We start from the raw sequence: 16,575 nt of genomic DNA on the forward strand, positions 1-16,575 counted from the left end.
TAAGGTATTCAGCAGGTAAAAGGCATTGTTCCCATATTGCGTAGTCAACATGGCACAAATCTAACCACACAAATAGATAAATACTAGCTAAAAGAGAGAGAGAGAGAACTCAATTACCCATCTTCTCTTTCCTAACTACCCATCAAACGCTTCTACCACAGAGGAAGACAAGTTTCACAGCACAGATATGGCAGAATCGTATAAACCACAGCCAGTGATACAGACCTAACAGTCCTAAAGGCAACAGTTTGGACGGAAGCATATATGAGATATCCTCCTTGAAGGCATTTTTATATACAATATAACAGTACACAGACGGGTAATGCACAGGGCGGGAGGTCCCAAGTCAACAGTTCTACAGCGTTACACAAATGCAGAGACGTAATCTGCTCAGTCACTGAGTGCTGCGCAGCTGGTTGTACACGTGCTCCAGGATCTGGGCGTACGCCTGGTCTTTGGGTGCGTGGCCACTCAGAGAAGCCTAAGGATGACAGAAAATGAGTTTTCTTTCAATTCTGCTGCTCAGACATATAGTCATGCTTTTCTGTAAGATGATCATTAAAGACACCAACTCTGCACAATAGATAGAGACAACTTTTAAGACATTTACAGAAAAGTATACACTTAAGTATGGTAGCCTATTTCCATCTCAAAATAAAGGTCATTTTGGCTTTCTTTTTCATCTCAAAATTCTGTTTTTTTTTCTGCCATTTTTTTCTGGTATTGTAACTAGCTCAAAATGTAACTTTTTTTTTTAAATATATCTCAATTCTGTGTTTATATTTCACTATTCTGCATTTGTATCTCGCAATTCTGACTTTTTCTTTTTCAGAACTGCAAGAAAAAAAGTCTGAATTGTGATACAAATGCAGAATAGTGAGGTAAATTGCAATTACCATTTTATTTATTTTTTATCCTGCAGCAGAAAGAAGCTTCGATAATTAAGTCTGTGCATATGCACTTAAAAGGTTTGATTTCAGTCAGTCTATGGCAATCATTTCTTTTTAAGATGTCAAGTAAAAGCTTTTTGTTCTTCTGAAATAACATCAGATTGATTTTTGAAGCTGATGCTATGAAAACATCGTATACCAACAAGTCTGACATAGCAATACTGGCTCTAATGTGACTTTGGACTGTCCCCTTTGCCTTAAAAACATTCTTAGTTTTAATTGTAAATCATGAAAATGTATATTGTGTTTTGTTTGTTTGTGTATGTATGAAGGACAGGAATGATAGCAGACCTTGATCTTGTCGAGTATTGAGGTATTAGGACTCCACATCTGACTGAACTGCACAAGGTCAGGAGCAGACCGATAGAACTCTACCAACAGCATCTAAACACAGAGACATATCAGCCTAACCTTCTCAGAAAACTTCACACATCGTACTGATTAATTCTACAGGATGTAATTAAGACGGCTTAATCTAATCTAGACTGAGAGGTGTTATCTATAGCTGCAGGAAACTGAAGAGACAAAACCAAGGATTTACTTCAAAAGCTACTATTTCTGAAACATGCTAAACTATAGAAGATTAAAATCCCTGCTTTACCAAGATGGGCATTGCTACATAAATGTAGCATGTTAGTCATTATCGTACCATCTCATTGAGTACGTCTGTAGTGAGGAAGTTGTCTTGCACGTATGTGACCTCGACCGCCACTGGGATGCCGTAATCATTGGGTCGTTGCTAAGCGGAAGAAGAAAATGAGAGCAAGCTAGTATTTTGGCATCAACAGCAAAAACTATTGAGTAAATGTTTAAGAACAGTTACCTCAGGAGGGGGAACTACCCAGAATGGCGTGATTGTGGAGGCTACACCTTGGTTCCCGTGGTAATAGGGTCCTATAATTGGTGGACAAAGAAAAGACTTAACAGATCATTCAATAAAATACAGGCTGTGTTGCGTAATAATCATCTGTGAAATCCATCGCGCACCGCAGATAATCCCCAGACAGGGCTGGAAGCCATTACTGCTGCCTTGTAGGCGGAGCTGGTGATCCATCTGTGAATCTATGTCCTGCAGAGACGGAAGGGCGGGGCCTCGTGGGTGACTGTGATACCATCCCACCAATGACAGCCCCCGCATGAAGAGGTTTTGGCAAATCTGCAACACAGTTTTAATAAGGTAAACTGCTAAGACTGTTACTTCACTAACAAAAGGTTTTTTGCAGACCAACCTCTTCTTCGACAGCTGGAGCGGCGTCTTTATCTGCCAGCCGCGTACGGCAAGGGAACGCTCTCAACACTGTAAGCACTGAGGAACATGAAAAATACATTTTGAGTGTTTATAACATCCAACGTTTGTACAGCTGTTAAAAAAGATGATCACACTTACACTGGGTGTTAGTGTCCCATCGGCCCCCTAAATATCCCACCACCTCGCTCGAGGTCAGGTGACAGTGAAAATCCTATAAATAGAGGAGAATAAAAAGGTTTATACTGGCTTCAACTGTTGACACTATCATCAGAATTGATTTTACTCTTTATTGTAAATTCATAAATCCATGAGCACTTCATACCATTAGCAGCAGAACGTTGCTGGACACTGCTACATTAAAAGGCTGGAAGCGGTTGATCGCAGAAAAGGCAGATAATTCTACGAGAGTGTGAGGATCCCTGTCAAGACAAACACAGGAATACTCCGGTACACTTTGTTTTGGAAGAAGGTGCAATAAATGTTGTTTAAAACTCTAAAACTGTCGTATAAAAAAGAAACATTATATTTGTAATGTAATAATTACCTTGCAGCATCTCTAGTGCCAAGAGTGCAATACCTGACTGGAATTCTCTCTCTGTCTCTCCTCTGCATCAGACCAATGTCTAGTGAAAAAAAAAAACAGAGGAAATAACATATATAAACAGAGTAATTTGTGCCATCTCAGGTGTCCTGTTTTGATATGAAGAGTCTAGGTTATTGTGAAGAGTGATGTTTCCACGTAATGTTTATGTTTATGTAGATGATGACATCATATACCGTGCAGCTCAGGTTTGGACTTTTTATTCTTGTCCTCTAGTAGCACAGACGTTTTCCCTTCCTCTTCGTCATCATCTCCCATCTCATCATCTTCTCCTTCACTTATCAGACTCTGAGGTAAACAAATCAAACCATACACAAACTGCTGGCTGCAATGTGATTTTTATTGTAACCGATTTATAACCTTTGAAATTCTTGGTTACTATTATTTACATTCTGCAACAATATCTTTCCTTTCTTTTGACTAAAGGTCTTCACACACCAAGTACGAAATTCTCGTCAGATATTTTCACATGTAAAAAAAATAGCTTCCAAAACTTTTGTCCATCATAAAAAAACTTCGATCAGTTTCGATTTTCTGCATTTTCTCGTCCTTAGCAAGCATCTTGATGTAATACCAAAAAAAAAAAAAAAAACCACATGCGAAAATTTCTCAGTGTGCAAGGACCTCAAGTCATTTTTCCTCCATTGCTCACCATGTCAGCACTGGGCTGGTATTTGTGTAGCCAGGTGGTTTTGTACTGGACCAGTTTCTGTCCCCGGTAGCGCACCGAGGCCCAGCCACAACCAGACTTCTTGGCCGGGTTGACCAGACGCTTGCAGTGTGTTGCCCAAGCGCTTGGAGAGTTAAAGATCTGCCCAGTCTCCACCCAACGAATCTTTCCATCATTCAAAAGATCTCCAACAAACGTTTTACCCTGTGAAGAGACGGACAGAGTCTTTACACCTGAGCAGAGAAGTTATAAAGGCATGGTTCACACAAAAATAAAGATTCTATCATTATTTATTATTTACCCTAATAATAACAGTCATTGCTTAATATTTATTTTCATTTTATGAGCAAACCGAACTGAGCTAGCTAGCACAATCTGTTAGATTAGGGGTTTAGTTTTAATATTTTACTTTTAGACGGCATGGGCCCCAAAATAAGATTGTGGGAGGGACTCCAATCCTATAATGTATAAGGAAGCTGTACATTTTCATGCAAAAAGACTATTTATAGTGAGAAAAATCAACATTATTTGGGAAATATAGTGCTGTACTTTTTAATCTTAATGTAATGTTTTATGTAGATCTGTTTATTTTTAATAATTTCATTTTAATCTTATTTTTTTCTAACTTTTTTTTTTTTTCGTACCATTTCTACAGGCCCCCCTCAACTCTCTTGCCCTGTTTTTAACTAGATTTGGGTGAACAGATTTTCAATAATTGGTGAATTAAGTTGTAATAGTCCTAATGATGTAATTTCCAGACAGTACCAGGTAGTGTATGGACAGAATGCCGTCTCCAGGCTCCACAAGCCCGTCCTTTAAGAGGACTCTCAGTGTGATGCCTCTCCTGGTCAGGAGAGACCCCCTCCCAGAGGAGGCCCTAAGGTCTGCATCTTCGGCCCCGCTCAACTCCTCATCCTCTTCATCCGCTCCTTCCTCGACCACCTGAGGAGATGAGGGTGGCTCAGAGCCTGAAGACAATGAACAGCCAGAAATACTGAAATAATTCATGCAAGAATACATCATGCATATTTATTAAGCAATTTTAATATTAATGAAGTGAAGTCATATCTAATCCCTTACAAAGACGATACACATCTATTATTTATTCAAGGAATTCAAATAAAACAAATACATTGGTTGAAAAGAACATTTTATGAGTTTTCGGTCCTTAGATCAAGTTTTCAAATGCAATCTAACAAACTTGTACATCGTAAAATTATAATGTCCTTTAAAAAAAAGTCTTTACTCGGCCACTCTAGACTCGTATGTGGGAAAATGTGTATTTTACTGTGGGACAAAAATGGTAACCAGCGAAGCGCACATCAGGGAATCAGCGAGCGTCCGCTGCCATCTTCATCTGATAAGCTTTTTTTTTCGGAAATTGAAACAAAACGGATCTGATAGTGTGTCGAGAAACGGTTCGTCCTAGCGTGTTTTGTTCTCGCTCCTCTCCGCAACCCCGCGGCCTAGTAATTATTAATTTCGCCCGGTTATTAAAAAATCACTAATTATTTTATTCTCACCCATTTCGCGATAATCGTCGTTAAACGCTTTGCCCTGAGACTGCTCCACAGACTGATGCAACGTCTTTCTTTCCGCCGCTTCAGTTCAGTTCAGCGGGTTAATGTAACACTTCTGTGCGGACACTCGCCACCAGGCTGTTATTCAAAAACATAAAATGAAGGCGTGTGTGTGTCTGCAGTGTAGTTTCCTTGTGTAGTGTTTCTTTAATGTCAATTCCCCTCCCCTTTCTCCCTCCTACCAGTCCTTGTCATTTACTCCCCTTTATAAATTAGCGGTGTTTGTGGTGGTAGTCTCTCCAGCGTGGGGGGATGGATGTCTTTTGCATTGCTGTTACAACGGAAGCATTACTCGCGGAAATATTACTCGCAAATTGGCTACCATTGTTTGAAATTGTTCTGTTTATATCAGCTTAAATACAGTTTCTAATGGCCCTGGACCACGGTCAAATGAGCAGTCGACTGGGACCCAGCAGTGGACAGATGATTTGTTTGAGGAGAATGCGTAAATAATGCAGGATTTACGGTAATGAATGGACCGCAGTGTTTTATTCTGCCCACTAGATGTCACCAAAGAACGGCGTATTATTCCAGCGCGTATAGAAAGACTGAATGATCTACAAATATGACCCTGGACCACAAAACCAAACCAGTCATAAGGGTCGATTGAGATTTATACATCATCAACAAATAAGTTTTCCATTGATGTATGGTTTGTTAGGATAGGACAATATTTGGCTGAAGTGCCACTATTTGAATATGTGGAATCGAGGGTGCATATATATATATATATATATATATATATATATATATATATATATATAAAAATATAAACACATTTATATATAAATATAAACACATTTATATATAAATATAAACACATTTATTTATATATAAATAAAAATACTGCCAAAATCGCCTTTGAAGCTATCCAAATAAAGTTCTTAGCAATGCCTAGCGTATTACAAATCCAAAATTAAGTATTTAAATTATCTTCCTGGGACATAAACTTTACTTAATATCCTAATGATTTTTGGAATAAAATAAAAATCTATAATGTTGACCCATACAATGTATTGTTGGCTATTCTTATGGATATATCCATGCTATTAATGAATGGTTTTGTGATTTGGGATCACATATTTAAAAATAATCAACAGAAAAGCAAAATCACCATGCCATCAGCCCAAACCTGAAATGTTTAATACTGGACAATACAGTCTAAAGAAAGTGAAGAGCCGGCAGTAACTGATTAAAAGGGTTTGTGTGTGAGAGAGAGAGAGCGAGAGAGAGAAACAGTAATGCAAATTAAGTGTAAATATATAAAATATAGCCTATATGTTTCTATTTTACACACAGACACACACGCAAAATATATAAAAATGTGTGTGTATGTGTGTTTCTTTATTTTCATAACTATGAAAATTGTAGATTCACACTGAAGGAATCAAAACTATGAATTAACACATGTGGAATTATATATGGAATTATATACATAACAAAAAAGTGTGAAACAACTGCAAATATGTCTTATTGTAGGTTCTTCAAAGTAGCCACCTTTTGCTTTGATTACTGCTTTGCACACTCTTGGCATTCTCTTGATGAGCTTCAAGAGGTAGTCACCTGAAATGGTCTTCCAACAGTCTTGAAGGAGTTCCCAGAGAGATGATTAGCACTTGTTGGCCCTTTTGCCTTCTGTCTGCGGTCCAGCTTACCCCTAAACCATCTTGATTGGGTTCAGGTCCGGTGACTGTGGAGGCCAGGTCATCCGGCGCAGCACCCCATCACTCTCCTTCTTGGTCAAATAGCCCTTGATGCCTTCAGCGTGACTCTCTCATAGTCATGAAAATAAAGAAAACTCTTTGAATGAGAAGGTGTTTACATATATATGGAAAGCTTATTTGTATGTGTATATATATGTGTGTGTGTGTGTGTGTTATATATTTATTTATATTATTTATTATTACAAAAACATTTTTAGATAGAGGGAGTGTGCTGTAAATATATATGAAAAATCTTGGGATAACCCAAGATTGCTTGTTACAAGTCTCAAGTTACAAAACCCCTTGAGTTTCGGCAACCGCTACATTCGTAAGAATTTAAACTGGTTGTTATCAAAGCGTTCGTTTACCAGAAGCGTTTTGGAAATTGTCGTTTCTTTCAACAGGGTATTTCCCATATGCTTACGTCTAGGCCTACGTGCCCTAGGGGTGGTTATTTGTGTGCTGTCATCATAGGCGGAGCGTGTGAAAGGCTGTGGAAGTCTCCCAACGCGAGTTGGGGCAAAAATACCCCTGCACAAACAAATGAAATCTATTAAGACGGTTGCTAACAAAGTGAAAATTAATAGAACGTGTCGGTTGTGGCATTAAATTAAGATCTGCTCATGCTGCACAGTATTTTATTTTAGGCGTTTTTACAGTGTTATAACCAATCACACGTGATTCTGTTGAGCTTAGGAATGGACAAAATTTGGGTTTGTTTGGTGGGTTTCAAACATATAAATCGTATTTTGTTCTACAATATGAACTTAACTTAAGGATTTTTAGATAGTTCTGTTTAAAATTATAGAGTTGCTTTTTCCTAACGTTAATTGGACATTTTTTGTTGCATTTAAATTTGATTATTCTGACCGACATTAAAAATGATGCATGTGTTGTTTCGAGTGTGTGTATCGGTTAATTTCTTGATTGCTATTGTGACAGTGTCTGCTTGCATATTTTATTCATGTGTGGTATTCTATTGGAAATTTATCTAACGTTATTTTATATTATTTTGTCGTCATTATTTTGTTTTAAGGAGATAAAAATGGCACTTATCAAGCTTGGCTTGCATATTCCATCACATTATTTTGACAGTTAAAATTTGGGCGGTTTTTGGGAGGGTTTTTGGGAGCTTTCGGGCTGGAAATCATCCATCCAATCTGGCAACACTGTCGCTGATTGAATTCTGAACACTGTATGTGCAATGTGAATAAGAGATTCATTTCACAGTGTAGCTAAACATCTGAAGTGATTAGAGAGAGAGAGAGAGAGATTAAACTCACTTAAAGTTAGTGATAATGTTAGGCTACTTTCTGTATAATTTATTTGCTGTTTGAATAACCTTGGAAAGGAAACGTTTTATAATTATTAATTTCTAGTGTTTTTATTCAACCGTAATACAAATTCGGTCCCATTAAACATATTTTATCAGCTTATTACACCCATGTCTGGTCTTGCCTAAAATACTAGATAGATTTTAGCTATTAGATTTGGCTGCTTTTAGCCTTACCTGGAGTTGGTCTACCCTCCGCCTATGGCTATGAGCTTTGGTTCCTCACAAAAGGCGGGACTCTCGCGCCTCCCGCCAACCCTCGAGCGCACCTGACTCACTTGTATACAGGTAAGGTGTGGGGGAGTAGAATGACAACACGTAGACCTCTTCAGATAGGCATTTGACGACGGTCGTGTTACCTCTAGTCCACAAGCTTTCTCTTCATCACTAACTTTTTTTTAATATACATATAAATCTTTAGCACGTGTACTCTATTATGTAGGCAAAGTGTATTAACGCATTAAACGCGCAAGTGGCCATTTAAGCGTCTTCTTTCAAACTCTAGAACGGTTTTATACGAAGTTTGCTGTTGACAGGAGTGTAATTTATGGCAGCGCCAAATCGCTATAGACGAGTGAGATCTCAACTGCCATCATGCTATTACGAAGGCTTTCTGGAAAAGAAATCAATCAAGGACAAGGTGAGTCAGTGTGTTTATGTTAGACTACACGCACGATGACATTGTGTACATGAGGGAAAATAGCTCAAAACCATCCTAAATGGGTATTCCAGCTGGATTGTCTAAAAGGTTTACCCCAACAACCTGGATTCAGTTTAGGGTTTAAGAAGGGTTATTTTCTTGAACACCTGTTTCTATATCTTCCTCATATGTTTAAATGGTTTAGGTTATTATACAAGTGCAAAAAGTAAAAAACATTTCCTTACGAAACGATACATGATCAGAGGCTTAAATTTAATCAAATTGTGTAACTCATTTTGTCAAAAATTGTAATAAAAAAATTCACTGGTTTGCTAGAATATGATTATTTCTAGTTATGTTATTTACTGTTTCAGTTAGAGTGTAGCAATGTGAACCATCTTCTTATAAACATGGGTTGTAAACATTATTACTTGTTACTGTACACTTTAAATCAGCATTACAGTTTTTCTGTATCTGATTATCCCTCTAAATAGCACTAACAACAGTCATTTGAATTCATTCATGGTTAATCTTCAACAAATAATATTTGGTGTCTTTAACTTCTTAAATATTGAAACTTATTTCAATGTATGTATTTATCCAACGTATATGTTGAATACATCTACTACTATATATACTATAGTTTTCAGTTGTACTAAATTGCAATGAAACGCATTGTTTGATTTTTTTGATTTTTATTTTTTACCCATAATGCTAACCCTGCCCTTTGTAGGAAATGTGCATTTTGAACAGTAACACATCATGTTCTGTGAAATGCTTTACATTTCAATGCAAGTAAATAAAGACAATAAAGGTGTGACCAGTGGTCCTGTAGAAAACAGATGATTGCTGTGGCCATCAAAGCAGTGTTACACAAGTCTTAGTCTGTCGCAACATGGAAACTCTTCCTACAAATGTGAAAATGTCAACAAAAAACAGGTCTGGTGGCATATTTGCGTGCAGATCCAACACAACAGATAAAATATTTGCATTTATTGAAGATGTTTTAGTTAAGATTTTCTTTCATTTTATATATTAGTTCTTAGTTTACATCCAGCTGGTAGAGATTATCACCATAACTCATTTGTGAACATTTGTGCTTTTATTTTGTTCATTGCAATATTTTGCATTGTGACGTATGCTTTAATTTGACCATACACATTCCTGATAGTTTAAGATCATAACTAATACGATTTATAAGGCATATATAGGCAGTTGACCTCTGTATTATGAAAGGCCTCCATTTTTTTGTACAGTACAATATAGGTAATGGCATATTGTCATGTTTACATTGGGCACTCCCCACCAGGTACAATATTCTGAATGTTTGCTTGCTTCTTTTTAAGCCTAAAATAAATAATAATGAACTCTTTCTAATCCATTTTTATTTTAATTTAGGCTACAAATTCTAATATATATAAAAAAAAATCATATTTACATTGCTGGTAGGTTATCATTACAAAAATGAACACACTATGTTTAAAAATAAAAATGAGAAGGGTTCTAAACTTATGCTCTGTCTTCATTGTATCTAACACGCACACTGCGGTCGCACTCAGATATTCAGGAACAAAATTTTAGCGCTGCTCCGCAATTTTATCAACTAAACCGCTTACTTGTTGCGCGAGCTATATTATTTTTCTCAACAAGGAACTGGTAACATCATTGTTTCTAAAAGAATAAAAGATTTTCTATTCAATTTTAAACAATATTAATCGTCGAATCTCTGTGACGATACATCGTCGTATCGATGAATCGAACACAGCACTACATGCCTTTGGATCAAGTCTTGTTTTTCAGGTTATTATTATGAAGAAAATTATTTTCCATTGAATTCTATATTGCTTGTAATTCTTAAAAAATATATATATAGCCCATGCAGTTTTTGAAAACACTAAATCACAATATGGAATTTAAACCTGGAAATAGAAATGTGACACTGTAAAATTAATAATAAATGTTTTTCAGTAGTTATTCATTATTATTATTTTCAGAAAATGTATTTATTCAAAGTAAACATTTATTTTTCTTTGCACAGATGGGTCGTAAACTCTGGACCAGTTTATGTGGCAGTTCACTCTTTTTCTACAATAACAACAAAGACAGTGTTGTAAGTGATATTTACATGCTGCCTTTCCAATTTAATTTTACTATGTAGCTGCTAGAAAATAATTTCAATTTGTGTGTGTATTTCTGACATGTAAATGTATTCAAATGCAAGCTTGCAGGCCTGAAAGCTGTATATGTCTGTCTATATACAGATTATTAATGCATTGTGTTTGTGAATACAGTATATAGAGAAGCTGGAGCTCTCTGATCTCGTCTCTGTATCAGATGACTGCTGTCGGGACCGAAACCTGGACGCTGCTAGATTCACACTGCACATGAAAAATGAAGACATCAAAATGATTGTAAGGACTTCTCCCATCTCTGATCCTATTATGTAAAACTAACTGTAAAAAATGATTTCACTGCAATACACTTACAGCTGTTTAACCCTGAGTTATTGAAATCTGATAATACACACAGTTACCCATGATGCATTTTGCTCTGTTTTCTCAGGCCCCCAGCCTTGAGGCTCGAGAACTGTGGAAAGGCTTCATGCTCTCGGTTTCAAAGGTTAGTTGTGCTTCTGAAAAACACGTAAAGTGAATAAGGAGGTCTAAAATTTGTTTAAAATTTTGTGAAAAATCTTTCACCCAAATCTTTCATGTAACACAACGTTTTAGGATTTTAAATATTATTTATATATTTAGAATTTTATGAAGGTCTGTTTGCCAAGTAAACCCACTTTGCTAAACCCACGAAATTCTAAAGACATCACTAGAAATATGAAGGTACAATATTTAGAGGATGTCTCCTCTCGTTATCAAATAACACTGCAGACTTTAATCAGCGTTTGTTCAGATGAGGCACACTGACGGTGTCTTTTTTATGGCTTAAGTTTTATTCATCATGTGTAAAAGGCAGTTGTGCTGTGATTACTCATAAACCAAAGAGATTAAACCACAGTTTGTGTTTTGTTTTTTACTTGCGTTCATTCCTGTGATGAACTGTCAGTACTTCTATATGACTTATTGTTTTGTCAGCGTGTATCATGGTAAACAGTCCTATGTCATACCAAAAATATATAAATGCAAAATAATAATTCTCACGGTTTCTGTCCTCCAGCTATCTGTGCCAAGTTCTCTGAACCTGCTGCCTGGCCAGATTCACATGATGAAGGAAATAATAGAGAAAGAGAAAATAAGGCAGCGGATTCTTTCATCTGTGCCGCCACCCTCGTGTTCTGACAATTATGTTACTTTACAGGCAGACATGCCTTCGTAAGTTAAAACCACTTGCTTTATAATTGATAACATAACATCAAAGGTTAAAGGTGATGTGAAGTGAATTAAAATAACCATGCCTGTTATGAAATAATACGATAATGCTTTGTGCAGGTGTTATCATAATGTCACCCGTGTCGAAGCTGAATACTTATTGGAAAGGAACGCTAATCGGGGAAGCCTACTGCTGCGGCCGGGTCATGATGGGACATCGTTTGCTCTCACTACGCGGCAAGATATCAACGGGTAAAGACACATTCTCATCTGTGATCAGTAGAGCACCATATTGAATGCTGGACAGACGGAGATTGCCTTAGTGAACTTCATTTATCGTAGTTTATCTTGATCATCTGAATTGCTGATTGAACAGTCTTGAACCCTAGACCTTGATCGTTTGAATAAAGCATGTTATACAATAGTCGGCATGTTCTGCCAAGTTCCTTTTTAATAAAACTGAATATAGCTGTATTAGTTAAGAATGAATCATGTGCTCTTCAGACCAGTATTCAGACATTACCGTGTGTCTCGGAGGCACGAAGGAGGATTCGTCATTGCCCTTGAGACTCCTGTAAGTAATAGTTTATGTTCTTTCATTTTCAAATGACTTTAGATTCAAGCTTCTAGTAAATAATAGATTACTTTCACAATATGCCTGATAAAAACCTGACTCTCTGAACACCAAGCAATGTATTTAACCATCTGCAAATGTGTAATTTTGTGTGAACTCTGAGCTCTTGCGAAAGACACTTTGTACAGTCTCTTAAATTGTGATTGCTCTAAAAGCGAAGAGGAAGTTCTGATAAGAAAAGTTTTATGGGTCAGTGTTGGGAATCAGACGCATGGATCAGTATAACTGATGTGTTCTTGGAAGTTATCACAGGGCTTTATATACTTGAGATAATCTGTGGTTTGAACCTTTAGCGCTTGACTTTTATCATAAAACCACACCCTAGAGTCTTAAGGTTTTGATCTGGCATTCAATGGTGTCTGTAGTTTTTGCATAATCCAGGTTATTTGTGTTTTTGTGTATTTAGTGGTAAATGCTTCTCCAGTGAGCAAACACACACTTTTAGCTTATCGCCACAATCAAATCACTTACTCTGGTATGTGCATTGACATACTGTATCAGACAATGTGAGTGTGTTCACACACCATGTTCATAAACACACAGATCACCTGTGAGACCCTGCATGATGTCGTTAACTGCCTGCTGGAGAAGACCAATGGGGTTTTGGTGCCTCTTCTGATGGAGGAACACTATGAGAAAAATATAAGTAAGAGACTATTTCAGGAGTGTTTTCTTTTTGGAAAGTTATTAGGAAAAAACTTGTTTGTCAGCCAGACTGACATACTTGTCGGTATGAATCATACATCTAGATTCTAGAACATGTTACAGATGACATTATGAACATTATGAATGACATGTAGGTTACAAAAATACGCCACCCCATTATAGAAACCTTTAAAAGAATGATTGACACACTTCCCAGTTGATCTGTTTTAGTTCAAATTATTTACAAATTTTAACACAAGTTTCCAGTTGGCTGACTTTTTTTTTCTTTGATGGCTGTTTGAACATGTAAAAAATATATTTCACAATTTTTTTTTTCTAATAAATAGTTTTTGTTGTTTTAACTGTTTGCTTACTATTTTTTGCTTACTTGACTATTTGAGAAAATCATTTACAAAATACTTTCAAAAAATGCTTGTAGAATTCAGCCAGAGCTGAAACAGTGCTCTTTCATTATGAATATGGTTTGCATAAGCACGCTGGTTGAAAACGAGTTTGTTCAGTGTAATAATACTTGTCATTCCATTCTAGACGAAACTCGTAGTTTTGGTTCTCTCTTTTTCTGACTTAATGAATGCTTGTATTGTTTGTTTGTATTCCCCACAGAGTTTTGCAGCAAATAATAATTAATATATAAAGTATGTTTATATAGTTTAATATAGGTTTAATAGGCCTAATTTATACTTTTTTTTATTCATTTCTCTCAGCATTTGCTGAGACTGATAATGAGAATGGCGAGAGAAGTCTGCATTGTCCCAAAGTCCCTTCACCTACTCCTCCAGTGCCACCCCAAAAACCAGGTAATCATCTTAATTCCCAAATACACACTGTTAATTAACTTATATAAATTTTGAACATATTGTATTGACTTTAATTCATTTAAACTGACAGCTCTGCTCTTAGAAGTAAATTAGACTGATGGCACATCTGAAAGTGCTTTTTTTGCATTGTGAATGTGGTCTCTTTTGCATAACAAACATGTTGGTTGAGAAGCAGTACGTCTGATAGCATGATCTAATACTACATTATAGTTTAAACTGGTGTTTTTTTTTTCTCTTTTTCCAATTTAATGAATTTTGGTGTTGTTTGCATTTTTTTTATAGTTAGACGATTGAGACACACATTCTCCACAGAGCATGCCACAAATTAGAGAGTTTCAGCAAGTAATAGTAGGCTAATAGAATATAACCTTAATACAATTATTTTTTATTATTTCAGTGCAAGAGAAGCAGTTGACAACATCATGTGGGCCAGTTTAATAGATCTGATTTATACTCTTCCTGTTCTTTTTTAGCATTTGCTGTGATTGATAATGAGAATGATGAGATAATTGTTCAATGTCCCAAAGTCCCTTCACCTACTCCTCCAGTGCCACCCCCCAAACCAGGTAATAAATCTTTAAATCATCTTCAAGCTCAAATACATATAATGAACTTATCAATTATAAACATATTGTATTGAGTTTAATGATTGTGTAACTTAAGCTGACAGCTCTACACTTAGAAGACATGAAATGTAGTGTAACTCTTTTGATTTGCATGTTCAGACCTAAACACACAGGAAAGCACCTACATCAATGTCTCAGGTGAGTCCTTTAGAATATCTGTAAAATGAGAGTTCTTTTAATATTTTGCAGATGATTTACTTTGATTGGTCGTGTTAACATGCTGTTGATCCTTGATTACTGTATGTTTGTGTTTTGCAGATGCTGGAGAGTATGAGGTGGATCAAGCAGCATGTCCTCCACCTCCTGTCCTGCCACGTCTTTCAGGTAACACCAACAGATAATGTCCTATATTTCTAATTAAATAAATAATAATATATACAAAGCACAGTGTGCACTTCCATTGAAAAGTTTAGGGTTGGAAAGTTTTTTTTTTTTTTTTTTAAAGAATTGTATTTATACTTTTATTCACACATTAGAAAAATTAAATCGCTAAATTAAAAATTAAGACCCAAAAGAAATTTGCACAGCAAGGACATTTATAATGCTGTAAAATATTTCTGTTTCAAATATTTGCTGTTCTTTTGAACTTTATATTTATTGAAGAAAACACTCACACACATATTTCCAAAAAATTTAACACGTTCTAACAACACAGATAATTAGAAATGTTTCTATTATTAGAGTGATTTCTGAAGGATCATTTGACACTGAAGATAAGAGCAATCATGCTGAAAATTCAGTCACAGGGAATACATTATAAATGCATGAAAATAGAAAACACTTTGTTTAAAATTGTAACAGTATTTAAGAGCAGTTTCCTAATAGCACTGGTGTTTTGATTAAATAAATGCAGCCTGAGAGAAAGATACTTTTTTCAAATACATAAAAAATTCTATCAATCCCACAGATACTGTGTAATTTGTTATTTTCTGTTAACACTTTACAGTAAGGTTAAGAACAGGACAGTTAATTGTTATGTTTGGTTTGATATTAATATTAACAAGGGTAATAAATGCAGTGAAAATATGGTTTATTACTGGATCATCCTGATGGTGATATTTTGTTTTTAGCAGGGCGATATTTACCGCATCAGAATTCAGTGCCTCATGATCTGAACAGCAGTTCAGGTGAGTTCAGTTTGATTGTTGTCTGGACTGAAACACTGATATCTTGAGATCAGGGATTGTTTGGGTGAGGCTGTTCCCATACCTTTATTCAGAGCAAGTTTGACATCCCTTTGATACTATTACTACACACTTAGTCCAAATAACTGTCCCAGTGCTGCGATCACTTACCTAATGTTGTGTTTCAGATCTCTTGTTAATAACAATTTCTATGAAAAGCAAAGGCGTCTTAATGTTTTCTGTTTTAATGTAGACATTGAAAGGAAAGCTTTGGTACCTCCCGGCTACTCCAAATCAACTTCTCGAAGCAACAGTTTTGTCTGGCATTCCTAAGAATATTCCCAAGTCTCGACAACTTGTTGACTGAGTAAGTACAATTTTCTTGTTTTTGTGCCACTGTTTCAGTATAAATCTCATCTGCATTTTTTTCTACTCCAGCAAATCCTTAACTCGCTGTGGTTTTCTGCTTAACAGATGAGCTCCAAGAGGTTCTTAACAGGAGACGAAACCAGGAATAAATGGAATCTCAATAATAATGGTTTCATTGTGGAACAAGGAATTATTCCTTAGTATTAATCTAGGCCAGAAGATATATGCATATACAGCTTCACTCACCTGAACACTGTATCTGAGATATTTGCCCACTGCTGTCCAGTCG

General features: G+C 36.2%; 2 protein-coding genes across 2 annotated transcripts; one reads left to right on the forward strand and one right to left on the reverse strand.

The window, feature by feature from the left end:
* Window positions 1-7: 7 nt before the first annotated feature.
* On the reverse strand, window positions 8-5,356 carry LOC113070920 (MPN domain-containing protein). Its single transcript, XM_026244269.1, has 13 exons — window positions 4,994-5,356; window positions 4,236-4,438; window positions 3,453-3,674; window positions 2,977-3,088; window positions 2,744-2,822; window positions 2,522-2,618; window positions 2,338-2,410; window positions 2,180-2,256; window positions 1,938-2,106; window positions 1,774-1,844; window positions 1,600-1,689; window positions 1,242-1,334; window positions 8-481 (listed from the first exon to the last, which is right to left on the reverse strand). Exons 1-13 carry the CDS (start codon window positions 4,995-4,997, stop codon window positions 395-397), a joined length of 1,377 nt encoding a protein of 458 aa, XP_026100054.1. The 5' UTR covers window positions 4,998-5,356; the 3' UTR covers window positions 8-394.
* A 3,219-nt stretch (window positions 5,357-8,575) lies between these two features.
* On the forward strand, window positions 8,576-16,250 carry LOC113070918 (signal-transducing adaptor protein 1-like). Its single transcript, XM_026244266.1, has 14 exons — window positions 8,576-8,726; window positions 10,765-10,836; window positions 11,018-11,137; window positions 11,289-11,345; window positions 11,898-12,052; window positions 12,170-12,301; window positions 12,554-12,623; window positions 13,227-13,329; window positions 14,054-14,146; window positions 14,641-14,733; window positions 14,893-14,931; window positions 15,052-15,117; window positions 15,867-15,920; window positions 16,171-16,250. The coding sequence occupies exons 1-14, from the start codon at window positions 8,634-8,636 to the stop codon at window positions 16,248-16,250; spliced, it is 1,227 nt and encodes a 408-aa protein (XP_026100051.1). The 5' UTR covers window positions 8,576-8,633.
* The last annotated feature ends 325 nt before the right edge of the window (window positions 16,251-16,575 follow it).

This window comes from Carassius auratus, unplaced genomic scaffold (assembly GCF_003368295.1).
Source record: "Carassius auratus strain Wakin unplaced genomic scaffold, ASM336829v1 scaf_tig00005385, whole genome shotgun sequence".
NCBI lineage: Eukaryota > Metazoa > Chordata > Actinopteri > Cypriniformes > Cyprinidae > Carassius > Carassius auratus.